Here is a 20,197-nt window from a genome sequence, read left to right on the forward strand (position 1 = left end):
TATAATGCATACTTAAAACGAGGTCATGGTGGCCTTTCAAATTGTATTCTCTAAGATATGAGCAACACAAACGTATTTACTCAAAAGTGGTATTTATTTATACGGTTTGGAAAAACCTACTGTATATACAGACCTATTTACACATGGAGCAAACACTCATCAGTCAAACAAAACAAAAATGACTTTCTATATAAAGAATATATGGTGTGCTTGATGAACCTTGGCCGGCAAGTGTGGACTAGGCAAGCAGAAGAAATTAAAAGTCTACTCCTGGAGAGATGTTTTAACCAATAGCAGAGACGTTAAGGAGCACTTGGGTTTAAATCTGCAACACATTCTTTCAAAACAAATACATTTATATTCCCTTCAAGGGTACATGTACTTTTCAACACTATTCCCCATTGTCAGTCTCTAAAAAAAACTAAATAAACAAATGATGGGGAGCCAGATAGACAATGAAAGGAATACGCCATTGTTATCACCATCAGAGTTACGTAGTATCAGACATTTCCCTGAACTGAATCAGCGTATCCAAATGTGTTCGATGAGGTTGAGATTAGGGCTCTGTGCAGATCAGTCAAGTTCTTCCACACCGATCTCGACAGACCATTTCTTTATGGACCTCGCTTTGTACATGGGGGCATTGTCATGCTGAAACAAGAAAGGGCCTTCCTCAAACTGTTGCCACAAGGTTGGAAGCACAGAATCGTCTAGAATGTCATTGTATCTTGTAGAGTTAAGATTTCCCTTCACTGGAACTAAGGGGCCTAGCCCGAACCATGAAAAACAGCCTCAGACCATTATTCCTCCTCCACCAAACTGTACAGTTGGCACTATTCAGTCGGGCAGGTAGCGTTCTCCTGGCATCCGCCAAATCCAGATCCGTCCGTCGGCCTGCCAGATGGCACAGCATGACACATCACTCCAGAGAACAGCACTGTTGACAGGGGCAGCTCTAGCAGGGTAGAAATTTGACGAATTGACTTGTTGGAAAGGTGGCATCCTATGTTGCCACGTTGAACGTCACTAAGCTCTTTAGTAAGGCCCTTCTACTGACAAAGTTCATCAATGGAGATTGCATAGCTGTGTGCTCGATTGTATACACCTGTCAGCAAAGGGTGTGGCTGAAATAACCAAATCCACTAATTTGAAGGGGTGTCCACATTCAAAAGTATATATAGTGTATTACATTGGGGATGACATAATTTAGTACAAATGTTTCATCAACAAGCTGGGAAAAGAGAGGGTCAGAGTGCTCAAACTCTAGCTTTTCGTATAGGTTATGAGTGTGATGGATAGCTGGCTCTACGAGGTACTGGGAGTGTCCAATTCCCAACACACAGTCAGCTGATGATTCAGATATATACACACAGGTGGGCGGGCTGATTGACGGATGGACAGACAGACACACACACTCAGCCAGTCAGTCCGAGTCGCTGCTGCTGCTGGATGAGTCTGTAGACATAGCTTCCACGTCATCCTCGTTCTCTTTGTTGTGGCCGGGGGGCTCCAGCCCAAAGTCGTTGCCATGGTGCGGGGGGAGCATACCCACTGAGACGTCGGACGATTGCCAGGGGTACTGGGGTGTAAGCACATCTGAGGAGGGAAGGAAGGAAAGAGTATTTGAGCTGTGCGATAGGGTTAGTATTATACAGTATAGTCCACAGAATCATATCAAACACACAGACCATAGAAGAAAAAAACAGTTGACTCAATTTGTAGAAGAAAGGAACCACACATAAAACAAAAGCATACCCGGCAATCTCCCAGCAGCCAGTGCATCTCCAGGGAGGTGTCCGTTCACGCCATTAGTTGGCAGATTGCTCATGTGACCCAACATTCCACTGCGCATCTCCAGGTCAGTCGGGTAAGGTCTACGTGGATCACCTGTTATAAGGAATGTCATCAAGTCAATTGAAGAGTCATTACTGTAGTATTGTGAATGCTAGTCACTGCTGTGATAGGGAGTATTTGAACCTCAGCCACTATCACTACCGAGAGGAAATTCCAGTCTGGAGAGAAGGAACATGCAAGGGAAGGAGGATCTGGGGGATCTAAGACTTCAAAACAAAATAAAAAAAGGTCAGAAAGAAGACAAACCTGGTACCCAGTTGAGAGGGGCACACACTGCATTGCTGGCACTAATCCTGTGGGCATATTTGATGATCTCTTCTGAGGAGATGCTCCCTGAAAGACAACAGTTATTTTAGTTTCACATCTATAATCTCTGGTGGTATTTATGTATCAGAAAGCTCTCCAGGTACTCAGACGAATGCTGTGAAAATCAGGCTCACCTTTTCTGGCCTTATCAATAGATTTTAGCTTCTCCTTTGCTTGGTATACAGCAGTCGCCTAGAAGAGAGAAGTTTGGGCAAAAAAGGTTAGGTTGAATCAAAGCCATAAACAATGTGCTGTTGGGTTCCAATTTAATAAAGGAAACACATTGTATAGACTCTTTAGGATTTCTTATCATTCTCCAGCGCCACTATTCTCACCAGTATATGTTCAGCCTCCTTCAGCTGTTTCTGGAGCTGCTGGATGTCGCAGTCTCTCTTCTCCACCTCCTTCTCCAGGACCTGCATCTCTTGGTGCACCTTGCCCTGCTCCTGTGCCACCCTCATCAGCTCCTGGAACTCTCTGTCTCGCTGCACCAGCAGCTCCAGGATCTACCCACAGCAAAACACGTGCATTCAGACTTCTGACCGACTGCACATTGTAAGATAGTAGTCTATTGACACAAAGTTGTGTGGAGAAAAGCACTCAAACCTATTTCACAAAATGCAAACTAAATCTGAGTGGTATGTTCAGTTATGGTGCACATCTTATAATTCTTTGAATAGCTTGGATTGCAGATATTGTTGCTACATTGAAATATAGTTTTAGGTTGAATCAGGTGCCTGTTACCTGGGTGTCCTCGCCTCCTTGGGGGAGTTTTTGGCTCCTTGACAGTGCAAGCATCTCTATCAATTCCCTGAAATACAAGTAACATTGGGTTTTATACACTGCTCAAAAAAATAAAGGGAACACTTAAACAACACAATGTAACGCCAAGTCACACTTCTGTTAAATCAAACTGTCCACTGAGGAAGCAACACTGATTGACAATACATTTCACATGCTGTTGTGCAAATGGAATAGACAACAGGTGGAAATTATAGGCAATTAGCAAGACACCCCCAATAAAGGAGTGGTTCTGCAGGTGGTGACCACAGACCACTTCTCAGTTCCTATGCTTCCTGGCGGATGTTTTGGTCACTTTTGAATGCTGGTGGTGCGTTCACTCTAGTGGTAGCATGAGACGGAGTCTACAACCCACACAAGTGGCTCAGGTAGTGCAGCTCATCCAGGATGGCACATCAATGCGAGCTGTGGCAAGAAGGTTTGCTGTGTCTGTCAGCGTAGTGTCCAAAGCATGGAGGCGCTACCAGGAGACAGGCCAGTACATCAGGAGACGTGGAGGAGGCCGTGGGAGGGCAACAACCCAGCAGCAGGACCGCTACCTCCGCCTTTGTGCAAGGAGGAGCAGGAGGAACACTGCCAGAGCCCTGCAAAATGACCTCCAGCAGGCCACAAATGTGCATGTGTCTGCTCAAACGGTCAGAAACAGACTCCATGAGGGTGGTATGAGGGCCCGATGCCCACAGGTGGGGGTTGTGCTTTACAGCCCAACACCGTGCAGGACGTTTGGCATTTGCCAGAGAACACCAAGATTGGCAAATTCACCACTGGCGCCCTGTGCTCTTCATAGATGAAAGCAGGTTCACACTGAGCACATGTGACAGACGTGACAGAGTCTGGAGACACCATGGAGAACGTTCTGCTGCCTGCAACATCCCCCAGCATGACCGGTTTGGCGGTGGGTCAGTCATGGTGTGGGGTAGCATTTCTTTGGAGGGCCGCGCAGCCCTCCATGTGCTCGCCAGAGATAGCCTGACTGCCATTAGGTACCGAGATGAGATCCTCAGACCCCTTGTGAGACCATATGCTGGTGCGGTTGGCCCTGGGTTCCTCCTAATGCAAGACAATGCTAGACCTCATGTGGCTGGAGTGTGTCAGCAGTTCCTGCAAGAGGAAGGCATTGATGCTATGGAATGGCCCGCCCGTTCCCCAAACCTGAATCCACTTGAGGACATCTGGGACATCATGTCTCGCTCCATCCACCAACGTCCAGGTCTGGGAGGAGATCCCTCAGGAGACCATCCGCCACCTCATCAGGAGCATGCCCAGGCGTTGTAGGGAGGTCATACAGGCACGCGGAGGCCACACACACTACTGAGGCTCATTTTGACTTGTTTTAAGGACATTACATCAAAGTTTGATCAGCCTGTAGTGTGGTTTTCCAGTTTAATTTTGAGTGTGGCGCCAAATCCAGACCTCCATGGGTTGATACATTTGATTTCCATTGATCATTTGTGTGATTTTGTTGTCAGCACATTCAACACATTCAGATCTAGGATGTGTTATTTTAGTGATCCCTTTATTTTTTTGAGCAGTGTATATACACAATCCATGGCTGACGTTATAGCCTATACAACAGTAGTTCACAACATTTTTCGGTTACTGTACCACCAACTGAATTTTGCTCTGCCTTGGAGTACACCTAATGTACCCCCTCATGTGCATTTAACCAGTAACCCTATGATCTCATGAGTCTTCTCAATTACCCCCAGGGGTCCCAGTACCCCTGGTTGGGAACCACTGGCCTAGCAGTAACATTACACTCAGAACACGAAACGTAGGCATTGTTGAATAAACTACAAACTAGATCATTTGAATGGCTGTTCAGTAAACAATTATTCCGGTGAGAAAATAATACATTGGTACCTGGATAACACTTCTAAATCGTCCAGTACCGATAATAATCGCTCTTTCGTAGATTTATCAGTCACCGCCATTATTGTTTCCACGCCACTGCGCAGAACAGGAAATAGAGCTGATGTTTTGTTGTGTGGAAATAAAGCGTGCTAGCGACGTCTGTCGGAAAGGAGTGAAAATGCATTCTGTTGGCGAAGTCACTGAGGCAAAAATAGAAAGAGGCGGAGCCACATCTATACAGAAGAAAACAGTATTCTCTGGAAGTTAGGTCCTCGGCGCTCAGCTGTTGAGTTGAGGAGAATATTTGGTTGAGTCGGGCAGCACGAGCTGTGTGTGTTTATCTGCGCGGTCGTAGGAGCTAGCTACAGCAGCAAGATTCCAAACAACTTCGACGTGCTAAACACACTCGCTCTGTAATTTTGAAATCAACCAGTGCAAATTTCACGATGGTGAAGGTATCCTTTAATTCGGCCCTCGGGCAGAAAGACATGAAAAAGGACAGCGAAACCCTAATTCCCGAGGACAAGGTGAGTAATTACAACTGCGAATAGCCATCAAGGATTGTGTTATTGACTGTACGTTTGTTTATGTGTAACTGTGTTTTTGTCGCACTGCTTTGCTTTATCTTGGCCAGGTCACAGTTGTAAATGAGAAGTTGTTCTCAACTGGCCTACCTGGTTAAATACATAAAGGTGAAAAAATAAATAATAATAAGTACGTTAACGTTGGTTATCTAACGTTAGAAAACATTGTCACAGTTGAACAGACACAGATGGCAAAATTAAGACGTCAATCCCCTAGTTAGCTCCTTTAGCCAGATCAGAGATTAGCCAATACATTATATATAGCTAGCTAATTACCGAAATTAGATACATTTGAACTAAGCGAAAGTAATATTTGGCCAAATGTGTCTAAATTTAACATTAGGTCTGAGACTTGCTTAATCAGCTCTCAACAATTCACTGACCACCATTATCTAACGTGAAATTATAGCCTACAGGGGCTGCCAGTTACTGCTTTCTTTCCCCTTCTTTGCAAATGGCAGGCTGAATGTCAATTTAATGTTTTGAGTTTTAGAGATCAGCTGGAACTTGTTTGTCACTTGAAGCCAGCACTTGTTCAGTCCCCGCTGCTTACATTGATATACCATCAACTGTTCATTCCAAGAACAGCAGTAGCGTTTTGATAAGGGTTATCAACACTGAATTGTCATCATTCTGTTGTTTGTCAGTGTTGGTTGGACCAAGAAATGGACAGACACAACATTCATTTCTAAGAACGGTATGATGCCAGGTATTTAGAAATAATCTAAAATAAGAAACTTTGTCCCCAGGGGGGAAATTTCTATTGCACATTAACAACATCTCAAGAAATACATGAATAAATATGGTATGTGAAATATGCAGTACAGACGCCTGCCTACATGACACAATGCATATGCTCACAACTGATAAGAAGAGTAGGAGCGTGAGACAGCACTCATATGATGTCTGCTCACTTATCATCAAATCCATGCCAATTGGGCAGGTTGCCTCTGAGAAGATGATGTGAAGTGGCAGGCGAGTCTGCATTGCAAATAACTCCATCTGTCTCCGCTCGCTGACTCATACCATTCAAACATACCATTCAAACATTTTTCAGTACACAGTTCTGTCTTCTATCCTTCCACCCATTAAGATTCTCACAGCCTAGACTGTTTCCCCTTGAGGAAATTTGTCTTTGGTCTCCCAACAAGCCCAGCGTTGTATTACATTTATCACAACACAAAACAATACAGGGTTACATACAGTCAATATGGATAATGGAACTACCATGCATTGGTCAAATCAAGCTTTATTTATACAGCACATTTCAGACAATATGCTTTACAGGAAAGCATCTTCAGGTTCTCCGGCAGGCTATTCCAGAGGCTGGGGGCATAATCACTGAGGGACCTACTAGGTAGATACCATTAAAGCATGTCTGGCATGTATTTTGGTGCACAATTGTGGGTTGATTTTAAAAACCAATAGAAGAATCTTAAAATGTATTCTAAATCTCACAGGCAGCCCGTGCAGACCTTAAAACTGGTGTAATGTGTGCTCTCCATCTTGGTCATTACGTGTGCTGCAGCATTCTGTATGTTTTGCAGTTGACGAAAATTTAGTTCAGAATCTAAATCAGGTTTTTTACCTGATGTTTTATCTTTATTGCCTGTGAATTTAAATGTGCGGCTAGATTCTCTATGTGCTTTAGCTCTGACAATAAGTACCTCGGTCTTGTCTTGATTTAGCTGGAGGAAGTTGTGAGTCATCAAAGTATTTTAATCACTTATGTAGTCTAATAATTGATTTGTGGAGCTAAAATCCTCTGGTGGCACAAATGTAAAGTTGTGTATCTTGCTGTGCTTTCTGATAATGCTGTCAATGGGTTATATATATATATATATATCTCACAAGGTTGAAGTCGGAAGTTTACATACACCTTAGCTAAATACATTTAAACTCAGTTTTTCACAATTCCTGACATTTAATCCTAGTACAAATGCCCTGTCTTAGGTCAGTTAGTAACACCACTTTATTTTAGGAATGTAAAATGTCAGAATAATAGTAGAGAATTATTTATTTAAGCTTTTAATTTCTTTCATCACATTCCCTGTGGGTCAGAAGTTTACATACACTCAATTAGTATTTGGTAGGATTGCCTTTAAATTGTTTAACTTGGATCAAACAGAGTGTGGTGTCAGGAAAATAACCTCACGTTCAATGTCAACAAAACAAAGGAGATGATCGTGGACTTCAGGAAACAGCAGAGGGAGCACCCACCTATCCACATTGACGGGACAGTAGTGGAGAAGGTGGAAAGTTTTAAGTTCCTTGGCGTACACATCACGGACAAATTGAAATGGTCCACCCACACAGACAGCGTGGTGAAGAAGGCGCAACGGCGCCTCTTCAACCTCAGGAGGCTGAAGAAATTTGGCTTGTCACCAAAAACCACTCACAAACTTTTACAGATGCACAATCGAGAACATCCTGTCGGGCTGTATCACCGCCTGGTACGGCAACTGCTCCACCCACAACCGCAAGGCTCTCCAGAGGGTAGTTAGGCCTGCACAACGCATCACCGGGGGCAAACTACCCGCCCTCCATGACACCACCACCCGATGTCACTTCTCATCTCATATGTATATACTGTATATACTGTACTCTATACCATCTACTGCATCTTGGCTATGCCGTTCAGCCATCGCTCATCCATATATTTATATGTACATATTCATATGCATTCCTTTACACTGGTGTGTATAAGGTAGTTGTTGTGAAATTGTTAGATTACTTGTTAGATACTACTGTGTGGTCGGAACTAGAAACAGAAGCATTTCGCTACACTCGCATTAACATTGCTAACCATGTGTATGTGACCAATAAGATTTGATTTGACTGTTTCGGGTAGCCTTCCACAAGCTCCCCAAAATAAGTTAGGTGAATTTTGGCCCATTCCTCCTGACCGAGCCGGTGTAACTGAGTCAGGTTTGTAGGTTTCCTTGCTCGCACACGCTTTTTCAGTTCTGCCCACAAATTTTATATGGGATTGAGGTCAGGGCTTTGTGATGGCCACTCCAATACCTTGACTTTGTTGTCCTTAAGACATTTTGCCACAACTTTGGAAGTATGCTTGGGGTCATTGTCCATTTGGAAGAACCATTTGTGACCAAGCTTTAACTTCATGACTGATGTCTTGATGTTGCTTCAATATATCCACAATTTTACTTCCTCATGATGCCATCTATTTTGTGAAGTGCACCAGTCCCTCCTGCAGCAAAAGCACCCCCACAATATGATGCTGCCGCCCCCACACTTCACAGTTGGGATGGTGTTCTTCGGCTGGCAAGCCTCCCCCTTTTCCTCCAAACATTACCATGGTCATTATGGCCAAGCAGTTCTATTTTTGTTTCATCAGGCCAGAGGACATTTCTCCAAAAAGTACGATCTTTGTCCCCATGTGCAGTTGCAAACCGTAGTCTGGCTTTTATTTATGGTGGTTTTGGAGCAGTGGCTTCTTCCTTGCTGAGCCACATTTCAGGTTATGTCAATATAGGACTCGTTTTTACTGTGGATATAGATACTTTTGTACCTGTTTCCTCCAGCATCTTCACAAGGTCCTTTGCTGTTGTTCTGGGATTTATTTGCACTTTTTGCTCCAAAGTACATTCATCTTTAGGAGACAGAACGCGTCTTATTCCTGAGAGGTATGAAGGCTGCGTGGTCCCATGGTGTTTATACTTGTGTACTATTGTTTGTACAGATGAACGCGGTACCTTCAGGTGTTTGGAAATTGCTCCCAAGGATGAATCATATTTGTGGAGGTCCACAATTTTTTTTGGGAGGTCTTGGCTGATTTCTTTTGATTTTCCCATGATGTCAAGCAAAGACGCACTGAGTTTGAAGGTAGGCCTTGAAATACATCCACAGGTACACCTCCAATTGACTCAAATGATGTCAATTAGCCTATCAGAAGCTTCTAAAGCCATGACATAATTTTCTTGAATTTTCCAAGCTTTTTAAAGGCGCATTCAACTTGGTGTATGTATACTTCTGACTCACTGGAATTGTGATGCAGTGAAATAATCTGTCTGTAAACAATTTTTGAAAAAATGACTTGTGTCCATGTAGAGGTCGACCAATTTTATGATTTTTTTTTTTAAACCTTGTGAAGACTTACAAAAAACGTTTGACCTCTGTCATTGCCAACAAAGGGTATATAACAAAGTATTGAGAAACTTTTGTTATTGACCAAATACTTTTTTTCCACCATAATTTGCAAATAAATTAATAAAAAATCCTACAATGTGATTTTCTATTTTTATTTTTTTTCATTTTGTCTGTCATAGTTGAAGTGTACCTATGATGATAGGTACAGGCCTCTCTCGTCTTTTTAAGTGGGAGAACTTGCACAATTGGTGGCTGACTAAATACTTTTTTGCCCCACTGTGTGTGTGTGTATATACACACACACGCATGTATAATAATGACAATTACAACTACTGAATGAACACTTATTTTAACTTAGCATTAATACATCAATAAAATCAATTTAGCCTCAAATAGATAATGAAACATGTTCATTTTGGTTTAAATAATGCAAAAACAAAGTGTTGGAGAAAGTAAAAGTGCAATTATGTGTCATGTAAAAATCCAACGTTTAAGTTCCTTGCTCAGAACATATGAAAGCTGGTGGTTCCTTTTAACATGAGTCTTCAATATTCCCAGGTAAAAAGTTTTAGGTTGTAGTTATTATAGGACTATTTTTCTATACCATTTGTATTTCAAATACCTTTGACTATTGGATGTTCCAATAGGTACTATAGTTTTGCCAGCCTCATCTCCGGAGTTGGTAGGCTTGAAGTTATAAACAGCGCAATGCTTGAAGCACAGCGAAGAGCTGCTGGCAAATGCAGGAAAGTGCTGTTTGAATGAATGCTTACGAGCCTGCTGCTGCCTACCACCGCTCAGTCAGACTGCTCTATCAAATCATAGACTTAATTATAATATAATTACACACAGAAACAAAAGCCATAGGTCATTAATATGGTCAAATCCGTAAACTATCATTTCGAAAACAAAACGTTTATTCTTTCAGTGAAATACGGAACCGCTCCGTATTTTATCTAACAGGTGACATCCCTAAGTCTAAATATTGCTGTTACATTGCACAACCTTCAATGTTATGTCGTCATTATGTACAATTCTGGCAAATTAATGACTGTCTTTGTTCGGAAGAAATGGTCTTCACACAGTTCGCAACGAGCCATGCGGCCCAAACTGATGCATATACCCTGACTCTGCTTGCACAGAACGCAAGAGAAGTGACACAATTTCCCTAGTTAAAATAAATTCACGTTTGCAGGCAATATTAACTAAATATGCAGGTTTAAAAATATATACTTGTGTATTGATTTTAAGAAAGGCATTGATGTTTATGGTTAGGTACACATTGATGGAATGACAGTGCTTTTTTTCAGGAATGCGCTTGTTAAATCACTCATTTGGCGAAGTAGGCTGTGATTCAATGATAAATGAACAGGCACCGCATCGATCATATGCAACGCAGGACAAGCTAGATAAACTAGTAATATCATCAACCATGTGTAGTTAACTAGTGATTATGTTAAGATTGATTGTTTTTTATAAGATAAGTTTAATGCTACCTAGCACCTTACCTTGGCTCCTTGCTGCGCTCACATAACAGGTAGTCAGCCTGCCATGCAGCCTCCTCATGGAGGGCAATGTAATCGGCCATAATCGGTATCCAAAAATGCCGATTTACCGATTGTGATAACTTGATATCGGCCATTCCGATTAATCGGTCAACCTCTAGTGTCATGCACAAAGTAGATGTCCTAACCGACTTGCCAAAAATATACTTTGTTAACATGAAATTTGTGGAGTGGTTGAAAAGCGAGTTTTAATGACTTCAACTAAGTGTATGTAAACTTCTGACTTCAAGTGTGTGTGTGTGTGTGTGTGTGTGTGTGTGTGTGTGTGTGTAACTGAGCTGTTCCGGACCCATCAACCGAACCTCATGGAACGCCACATGTGATATGTATTTTCTCTTGAGTTATGTTCACCAGGGGTGACAAACACTTGACCGGTTAAATAGCTCCTAAACCTTTTTCTAATCAAATTTTGTATGTCTCATACACATGGTTAGCAGATGTTAATGCGAGTGTAGCGAAATGCTTGTGCTTCTCTAGTTCCGACCATGCAGTAATATCTAACAAGTAATCTAACCTAACAATTTCACAACAACTACCTTATATATACACACAAGTGTAAAGGAATGAATAAGAATATGTACATAAGAATATGTGAATGAGTGATGGCCGAACGGCATAGGCAAGATGCAGTAGATGGTATAGAGTACAGTATATACATACGAGATGAGTAATGTAGGGTATGTAAACATATAAAGTGGCATTGTTTAAAGTGGCTTGTGATGCATTGTTTAAAGTGGCTTGTGATGCATTTATTACATCTATTTTTCCATCTTAAAGTGGTTAGAGTTGAGTCAGTATGTTGGCAGCAGCCACTCAATGTTAGTGATGGCTGTTTAACAGTCTGATGGCCTTGAGATAGAAGCTGTTTTTCAGTCTCTCGGTCCTAGCTTTGATGCACCTGTACTCACCTCGCCTTTTGGATGATAGCAGGGTCAACAGGCATTGGCTCGGGTGGTTGTTGTCCTTGATGATCTTTTTGGCCTTCCTGTGACATCGGGTGGTGTAGGTGTCCTGGAGGGCAGGTAGTTTGCCCCCGGTGATGCGTTGTGCAGACCTCACTACCCTCTGGAGAGCCTTACGGTTGTGGGCGGAGCAGATGCTGTACCAGGCGGTGATACAGCCCGACAGGATGCTCTCGATAGTGCATCTGTAAAAGTTTGAGTGTGTTTGGTGACAAGCCAAATTTCTTCAGCCTCCTGAGGTTGAAGAGGCGCTGCTGCGCCTTCTTCACCATGCTGTCTGTGTGGGTCCACCATTCCAGTTTGTCCGTAATGTGTACGCCGAGGAACTTAACTTTCCACCCTAACCACATCTGTCCCGTCGATGTGGATAGGGGGGTGCTCCCTCTGCTGTTTCCTGAAGTCCACGATCATCTCCTTTGTTTTGTTGACGTTGAGTGTGAGGTTATTTTCCTGACACCACACTCCGAGGGCCCTCCCCTCCTCCCTGTAGGCCGTCTCTTTGTTGTTGGTAATCAAGCCTACCACTGTAGTGTCGTCTGCAAACTCTATGATTGAGTTGGAGGTGTGCATGGCCACGCAGTCGTGGGTGAACAGGGTGTACAGGAGAGGGCTCAGAACGCACCCCTGTGGGGCCCCAGTGTTGAGGGTCAGCGGGGTGGAGATGTTGTTACCTACCCTCACCACCTGGTGGTGGCCCGTCAGGAAGTCCAGCACCCAGTTGCACAGAGCGGGGTCGAGACCCAGGGTCTTAAGCTTATTGACGAGTTTGTAGGGTACTATGGTGTTAAATGCTGAGCTGTAGTCAATGAACAGCATTCTTACATAGGTATTCCTCTTGTCCAGATGGGTTAGTGCAGTGTGATTGCGATTGCGTCATCTGTGGACCTATTGGGGCGGTAAGCAAATTGGAGTGGGTTTAGGGTGTCAGGTAGGGTGGAGGTGATATGGTCCTTGACTAGTCTCTCAAAGCACTTCATGATGATAGAAGTGAGTGCTACGGGGCGGTAGTCATTTAGCTCAGTTACCTTAGCTTTTTTGGGAACAGGAACAATGGTGGCCCGCTTGAAGCATGTGGGAACAGCAGACTGGGATAAGGATTGATTGAATATGTCCGTAAACACACCAGCCAGCTGGTCTGCGCATGCTCTTGAAGACACGGCTGGGGATGCCGTCTGGGCCTGCGGCCTTGCGAGGGTTAACACGTTTAAATGTTTTACTCATGTTGGCTGCAGTGAAGGAGAGCCCGCAGGTTTTGGTAGCGGGCTGTGTCAGTGGCACTGTATTGTCCTCAAGCAAGCAAAGAAGTTGTTTAGTTTGTCTGAGCAAGACATCATGGTCTGCGATGGGGCTGTTTTTTCTTTTGTACTCCGTGATTGACTGGAGACCCTGCCACATACCTCTCGTGTCTGAGCCGTTGAATTGCGACTCTACTTTGTCTCTATACTGATGCTTATTTTGTTTGATTGCCTTTCAGAGGGAATAGCTACACTGTTTGTATTTGGTCATGTTTCCGGTCACCATGCCCTGATTAAAGGCAGTGGTTCACGCTTTAAGTTTTGCGCGAATGCTGCGGTTTCTGGTTGGCAAATGTTTTAATAGACGCTGTGGGTACAACCTCACCGACGCTCTTGCTAATAAACTCGCTCACCGGCTCAGCGTTTTCATCAATGTTGTTGTTCGACGCTATGCGGAACATATCCCAGTCCACGTGATCGAAGCAATCTTGAAGTGTGGAATCCGATTGGTCAGACCAGCGTTGAACATTCCTGAGCTCGGGTGCTTCCTGTTTTAGTTTCTGTCTATAGGCTGAGAGCAACAAAATGGAGTCGTGGTCAGCTTTAACGAAAGGAGGGTGGGGGAGGGTCTTATATGCGTCGCGGAAGTTAGAATAACAATGATCTAGGGTTTTGCCAGCCCGGGTCGCGCAATCTATATGCTGATAGAATTTAGGGAGCCTTGTTTTCAGATTAGCCTTGTAATTTAGATCTTGACCGTAGAGGCCGACCCTCCTCTCCGGTCTGTCCAGAAGGACATCATGGTCAACAGTGTCAAATGCACCACTAAATCCAAGAGTACAAGGACTGAGAGCTGTTTGGCATCTGTGTTGGCTCTAAGATCATTTACCGATAAGGCTGTCTCTGTGCTGTGGTGGGCACAAAAAAAAACAGATTGGAATAAAATCTGTAGTACCTTCAGAGGTAAGATAGCGTTTCTTAATCATGTGTTCAGTAATACCCTGTGCTATGGGCTACAAGCTAGTAAAAAAAACACAGTGGTGATCAGATAAAGCAACATCAACAATAGAGGATATGTCAGTAGAAAGCCCCTTGGTAATAACCACATCCAGATTATGGCTGCGGTTATGGGTGGGCCCAGTAACATGTTGGATAAAGTCCATGGAGCTCAAAAGATTCATAAATTCAATGTCCTTGGAATCAGTCTCTTTGTAAACATGAATATTAAAATCCATTTAATAGTTTACAACGTTCAAACTGGAGAGAAAGTGGTCAACTCACTTGCCACTGTAGGTATTAAAGGGTGTTAACTGAATTGATGATGACCTCATCAGCTACTATTTGACCTACCACCCTAACTTCCTCATATAGGTGGGATATTCCACCAACCTCAGTGAGTTTCTGTGGTTTTCCACTAGAAATGTGTAATTGGACCTCTTTATCTTGACCACAAACTGTACAGAGATAGGCTTTTGATTTTCACCTTCCCACACATTCTTAGCCTCTGACCTTATAGTCCTTCTGTCTGTCTGTATAATCACAGTTATGTTCTTCCTCCCTGGTTTGAAGTGGCCTTTAACAAATGCACCTCTGCAGGGGGATTTCTGTAGCTTTGCCTATTGGTTCCACATGCTATAATTAGTTTATATTAACATCTTCAGACTTTATTCACTTGAGTAACAAGATGAAAAAGACCTATCATTACAGTATGCTTGCTCCTTTGAACCTTTTGGGGTAATTAATTTGTTAACTGTTATCTTGTTTTCTTTGGTAAGTCAGCGTTTTCATGCTGGCCAAATGTTTACATCAATAAGTTTTGAGTTTCGTGGCAAAGCAAGGACCAGAGTAGCGAGGACCAGAGTAGCCTTCTCTTGGACCCAATAATCAACATTCATTCAGGATTGTTCCTTGAGGCATTTAGGCATAGGCTCCATTCCAAATAGCCAACATTTCTTGGGCTTCGTAGATGGGCTGGCTGACAATGGCACGAAAAGGATGTGCAAGCATCGGTGGCCGGGAAGGCGTGTGCATTATGATTCTGAATGGTCAGATAGCTAGTAACAATGACAAGAAGCTGCCATGTGAGGAATCATAGGTGGCTTGTTTCTGCTCTTTGTATCTTATTGATACCATGTCTTGTTTTGAATGATGTCATGTCTATGCGAATATGGCAAAAATATATTTTACATGTTCACAGTCTAAGCCAGGGCTCTCCAACCCTGTTCCTGGAGAGCTACCATCCTGTAGGTTTTCACTCCAACCCAAGTCTAGCACACCTGATTCTAATAATTAGCTAGTTGATAAGCCGAATCAGGTTAGTTACAACTGGGGAGCGGAAACCTTCAGGAGGGTAGATCTCCAGGAACAGGGTTGGAGACTCCTGGTCTAATCCAACCCTGTCTGTTTTGCCCCATAGTTGTGGTTTTGTTTCTAAATAACCAACCACTTCCCAGTAGGCAAGATGATGCTTCCCTGGCTGGGAAAGCAGTCTCAGGGAATGTGAAGGTCAGTGGCAGTAGCTCATCAGATGGCGTGAGAGATGGACAGTGGGAGGGTCGGCTCTTGTTCACACTCTGCCTGATTAACGGGCGCAGAGTGATTGGCAGCGGGCAGGAGACAGGGCAGCTGCACATGCCTTGTTGTGTATTAGGGGTTCTGCCAAGAGCAAGCCAGAGTGCTCCTCTGCAACCACTTAACAGTTCACTAATATAATGTAAATATTGCCCAACTTCATAATTATACAGACACTCCCTAACAACACAGAGGCACCCTAGAATATGGTAATATTATAGGGCCCTATAAAATCTGAGTTGCAGACGGACACGGAATCAAGACATTGAAACGGAATTCAACAATATAAAAAATTTATTACATTTATGACATCAACTAACTCCATTGAATTTAGTAGAAAATTCCTTAATTTTCCTGAGATTATCATATGACATGAACAAAATACATCAATGATGCCCCTGTCTGTGTGCACATTTGTCTACCACTTTGTGTAGCTGTTAGTGATGATGCTAATGTAATAACAACCGCCTTCTGGTAAATGGAAAGGCTTTCCCAAAAACCTTTTCAATTAAATATTAACTACAAAGTAGCCTGGCAGAATGATCTCATGATTATTTGCATAAATTCAGTGGCCATTTGTTTTGCAAACACTGCAATCACATGAGTGCTACAGAAACCCCGCTAACCAAATAAAGGTCTCTGATTGGTGCCCAGTTGAGTAAAAATTCAAAATGTTTCCCAGACCTCAAAAGTGGTCTCCTGCTGTTTCTGGCATTGCTGTGGTCTTAGAAAAACAACCAAATTCGATATTCTATTAAATGTGATTTGTAGAGCAATAACCGTAAACAGAAAACTTTAAAAAGTAAATGGAGAAAACAGAATTTGTGAAAAAAGTCAAAACGATTTTTATAGGGCCCTGTACTAGCCACGTTCTAAACAAACAGGCGGCCCAGCGAGCGCACATCAGCAGGTCTAGAAGGAGACAGAGTTGATGGCAGATCCCCATGGTGTATGCATGACCTCTACTAGGCAACTTTCAAGGGGATGTCTATCTGGTCGGCTTGTTTGAACACAGAAGCCGATCTGATGTTGAGTTAACACCTCAGTCTTTTCCTGTCAGCTGAACGTGTCAGCCAGTGTTTCCTCTATATTCACTTAGCAGTGGTGGCCCAAATTGTTGCCATGGCTCCAAAAAAATATGATAGCATTTAAAAAATATATATTTTCTATTTCTGCCGAGATGCGCTTTTTAAAGGGATAGTGCAAGACGTTGGCAATTAAGCCCTTTTTCTACTTACCCATAGTCCAATGAACTGCATACAGTTGAAGGAAGTTTGTAACTACTGTTAGCGCAATGTCTGGAAGTCTATGGGGACAGCTACCCTTTCCACTGCTGCTTAAAAAACCCTAGGAGAAATGCTGTATCAGCTACTAAGCTAGTTGTTATTAGACTGCTGTGGCAGCGTGTCGGTACATCAATGTGAACTGTAGCATGGAAATAAAGGATGGGGCATGCAAATGTACAGTAGGCTATGTTAATGGAAGTTTTGGGCTGTATCAATGCCTGTCGATTAATCGGATGATTAAATAAATAAATAAATAAATATTTGTAATAATGACAATTACAACAATACTGAATGAACACTTATTTTAACTTAATATAATACATCAATAAAATCAATTTAGCCTCAAATAAATAATGAAACATGTTCAATTTGTTTTAAATAATGCAAAAACAAAGTGTTGGAGAAAGTAAAAGTGCAATATGTGCCATGTAAGAAAGCTAACGTTTAAGTTCCTTGCTCAGAACATGAGAACATATGAAAGCTGGTGGTTCCTTTTAACATGAGTCTTCAATATTCCCAGGTAAGAAGTTTTAGGTTGTAGTTATTATAGGACTATTTCTCTCTATACCATTTGTATTTGATATACCTTTGACTATTGGATGTTCCAATAGGTACTATAGTTTTGCCAGCCTAATCTCCGGAGTTGGTAGGCTTGAAGTTATAAACAGCGCAATGCTTGAAGAGCTGCTGGCAAATGCAGGAAAGTGCTGTTTGAATGAATGCTTACGAGCCTGCTGCTGCCTACCACCGCTCAGTCAGACTGCTCTATCAAATCATAGACTTAATTATAACATAATAACACACAGAAACACGAGCCTTAGGTCATTAATATGGTCGAATCCGGAAACTATCATCTCGAAAACAAGACGTTTATTCTTTCAGTGAAATACGGAACCGTTCCGTATTTTATCTAACGGGTGGCATCCCTAAGTCTAAATATTCCTGTTACATTGCACAACCTTCAATGTTATGTCATAATTACGTAAAATTCTGTCAAATTAGGCAGCCCAAACTGTTGCATATACACTGACTGTGCAATGAACGCAAGAGAAGTGACACAATTTCACCTGGTTAATTTTGCCTGCTAACCTGGATTTATTTTAGCTAAATATGCAGGTTTAAATATACACTTCTTCTGTTTTATTGATTTTAAGAAATGCATTGATGCTTATGGTTAGGTACAGTCGTGCAACGATTGTGCTTTTTTTCGCAAATGCGCTTTTTGTAAATCATCCCCCGTTTGGCGAAGTTGGCTGTCTTTGTTAGGAAAAAATAGTCTTCACATTTCGCAACGAGTCATGTTAGCAGGCAATATTAACTAAATATGCAGGTTTAAAAATATATACTTGTGTATTGATTTTAAGAAAGGCATTGATGTTTATGGTTAGGTACATGTTGGAGCAACGACAGTCCTTTTTCCGAATACGCACCGCATTGATTATATGCAACGCAGGACACGCTAGATGAACTAGTAATATCATCAACCATGTGCAGTTAATTAGTGATTATGATTGATTGTTTTTTATAAGATAAGTTTAATGCTAGCTAGCAACTTACCTTGGCTTCTTGCTGCATTCGTGTAACAGGCAGTCTCCTCGTGGAGTGCAATGTAATCAGGTGGTATGAGCGTTGGACTAGTTAACTGTAAGGTTGCAAGATTGAATCCCCGAGCTGACAAGGTAAAAATCTGTCATTCTGCCCCTGAACAAGGCAGTTAACCCACCTTTCCTAGGCCATCATTGAAAATAAGAATCTGTTCTTGACTGACTTGCCTAGTTAAATAAAGGTGTAAAAAAAATATACAAAAAATTCGGTGTCCAAAAATACCGATTTCCGATTGTTATGAAAACTTGAAATCGGCCCTAATTAATCGGCCATTTCGATTAATCGGTCGACCTCTAGTGCACAGACTAGGCCTTGTGTTCTGGCTCATGCATGGGATGCTTTTAGAGTAAAGGCATATCGGACAGTAGAGCTGGCTTGGCTCTGAACTCTTTTCTTCATTAGCCATGCTAACCACTTTGCTGTTTGAGCCTATCTTAAATAAGACCTACTGGCAATGAGTTCACTGTGCATTACTGAGGAGATATTCTGGGCATGTTGGGGTGGAGATGGGAGGAGACAATGATTTAGTTGCCTGTGCATGTTTATTTACATGTGCTTGCTTGTCTGTGTACTGGTCGTTGTTTTTTTTTTTTTTTTACCTATATTTATCGGCCCCTAGGAACAGTGGGTTAACTGCCTTGGTCAGGGGCAGAACGACAGATTTGAACCTTGTCAGCTCAGGGATTCAATCTTGCAACCTTTCGGTTACTAGTCCAATGCTCTAACCACTAGGCTACCTACTGTGTTACCTAGTTGTTGTGGGTGTGTGTCAATTTATTGTATTGTGATTTTGGTTAATTCGAGTGGAAATATGATGTTATGACCATGGTGAAGGCTTATCGTCAACGGCTTAAATTGGGTTGTTGCACCCCACAGATGTCCTTCTCGCATGTGGACATATGGAGCCATAGCTCCTCAGCAGAATCAAGTGTGATATGGTTCTGAATTGTCTGGTCTAGAACCCAGGCCAAAAACAACCATTTGATCTATCAGCAGACAGTTGGGGCCTTGTAGAAGAGTCAGATGGGGAGAGGGGTGCAAATTTAAGTAGATGGGAGGGAGAGCAGAGGGGTAGTCTGGTACACAGTACTCTCACACTGGCACTGCATGCTCATGCTGCTTATGTTGCTAGCTGAGCCTGTGTGTTTCTATGCGCCTGTGTGTTTCTATGCGCCTGTGTGTTTCTATGCGCCTGTGTGTTTCTATGCGCCTGTGTGTTTCTATGCGCCTGTGTTCTACGAGCGTGTGAGGCATGTGGATCCCTGGGGGGATTACACCCTAATCGCTCTGACGGACTCAGCCAGGGAGCTTTAGCCTAGTGCCTCCCACAGGGCGTCGACCACTAAAACTGGGAGAGATTAACCAACCAGCCTCGAGAAAAGGCAAGCAGAGTACAACGTCCCTCCTCTCATTACATTCACTCCATTCAAGGTACACGATGTAGAAATCACTCTGCCATTTCCT

The 20,197-nt window shown here is 42.7% G+C and overlaps 2 protein-coding genes across 2 annotated transcripts in view; one reads left to right on the forward strand and one right to left on the reverse strand.

Annotated features, from left to right (window-relative positions):
* Nucleotides 1–75: 75 nt before the first annotated feature.
* Nucleotides 76–4,971, reverse strand: LOC110501740 (mediator of RNA polymerase II transcription subunit 4). The gene is made up of 7 exons (XM_021579493.3): nucleotides 4,825–4,971; nucleotides 2,905–2,971; nucleotides 2,496–2,666; nucleotides 2,295–2,352; nucleotides 2,101–2,187; nucleotides 1,756–1,887; nucleotides 76–1,596 (listed from the first exon to the last, which is right to left on the reverse strand). Exons 1-7 carry the CDS (start codon nucleotides 4,893–4,895, stop codon nucleotides 1,424–1,426), a joined length of 759 nt encoding a protein of 252 aa, XP_021435168.1. The 5' UTR covers nucleotides 4,896–4,971; the 3' UTR covers nucleotides 76–1,423.
* Nucleotides 4,972–5,100: 129 nt separating this feature from the next.
* Nucleotides 5,101–20,197, forward strand: part of LOC110501739 (integral membrane protein 2B) — a 30,233-nt gene continuing 15,136 nt past the window's right edge. The window contains exon 1 of the mRNA XM_021579492.3: nucleotides 5,101–5,342. Coding sequence (XP_021435167.1) covers nucleotides 5,262–5,342 — 81 coding nt within the window. The 5' untranslated portion in view covers nucleotides 5,101–5,261. The remainder of the gene's footprint in view (nucleotides 5,343–20,197) is intronic.

The sequence above is a fragment of the Oncorhynchus mykiss genome, chromosome 22 (genome assembly GCF_057628025.1).
Source record: "Oncorhynchus mykiss isolate SJ-2025 chromosome 22, ASM5762802v1, whole genome shotgun sequence".
NCBI lineage: Eukaryota > Metazoa > Chordata > Actinopteri > Salmoniformes > Salmonidae > Oncorhynchus > Oncorhynchus mykiss.

What these genes read in the sequence shown, in the direction of transcription:
- LOC110501740 (XM_021579493.3), bottom strand. Translation starts at nt 4,895, where the DNA reads ATGGCGGTGACTGATAAATCTACGAAAGAGCGATTATTATCGGTACTG. An exon ending in TATTGATAAGGCCAGAAAAG is followed by an intron (nt 2,188 to 2,294) that starts GTGAGCCTGATT and finishes GTTGTCTTTCAG; the next exon opens with GGAGCATCTCCTCAGAAGAG. An exon ending in GGCTGCTGGGAGATTGCCGG is followed by an intron (nt 1,597 to 1,755) that starts GTATGCTTTTGT and finishes TTCCCTCCTCAG; the next exon opens with ATGTGCTTACACCCCAGTAC.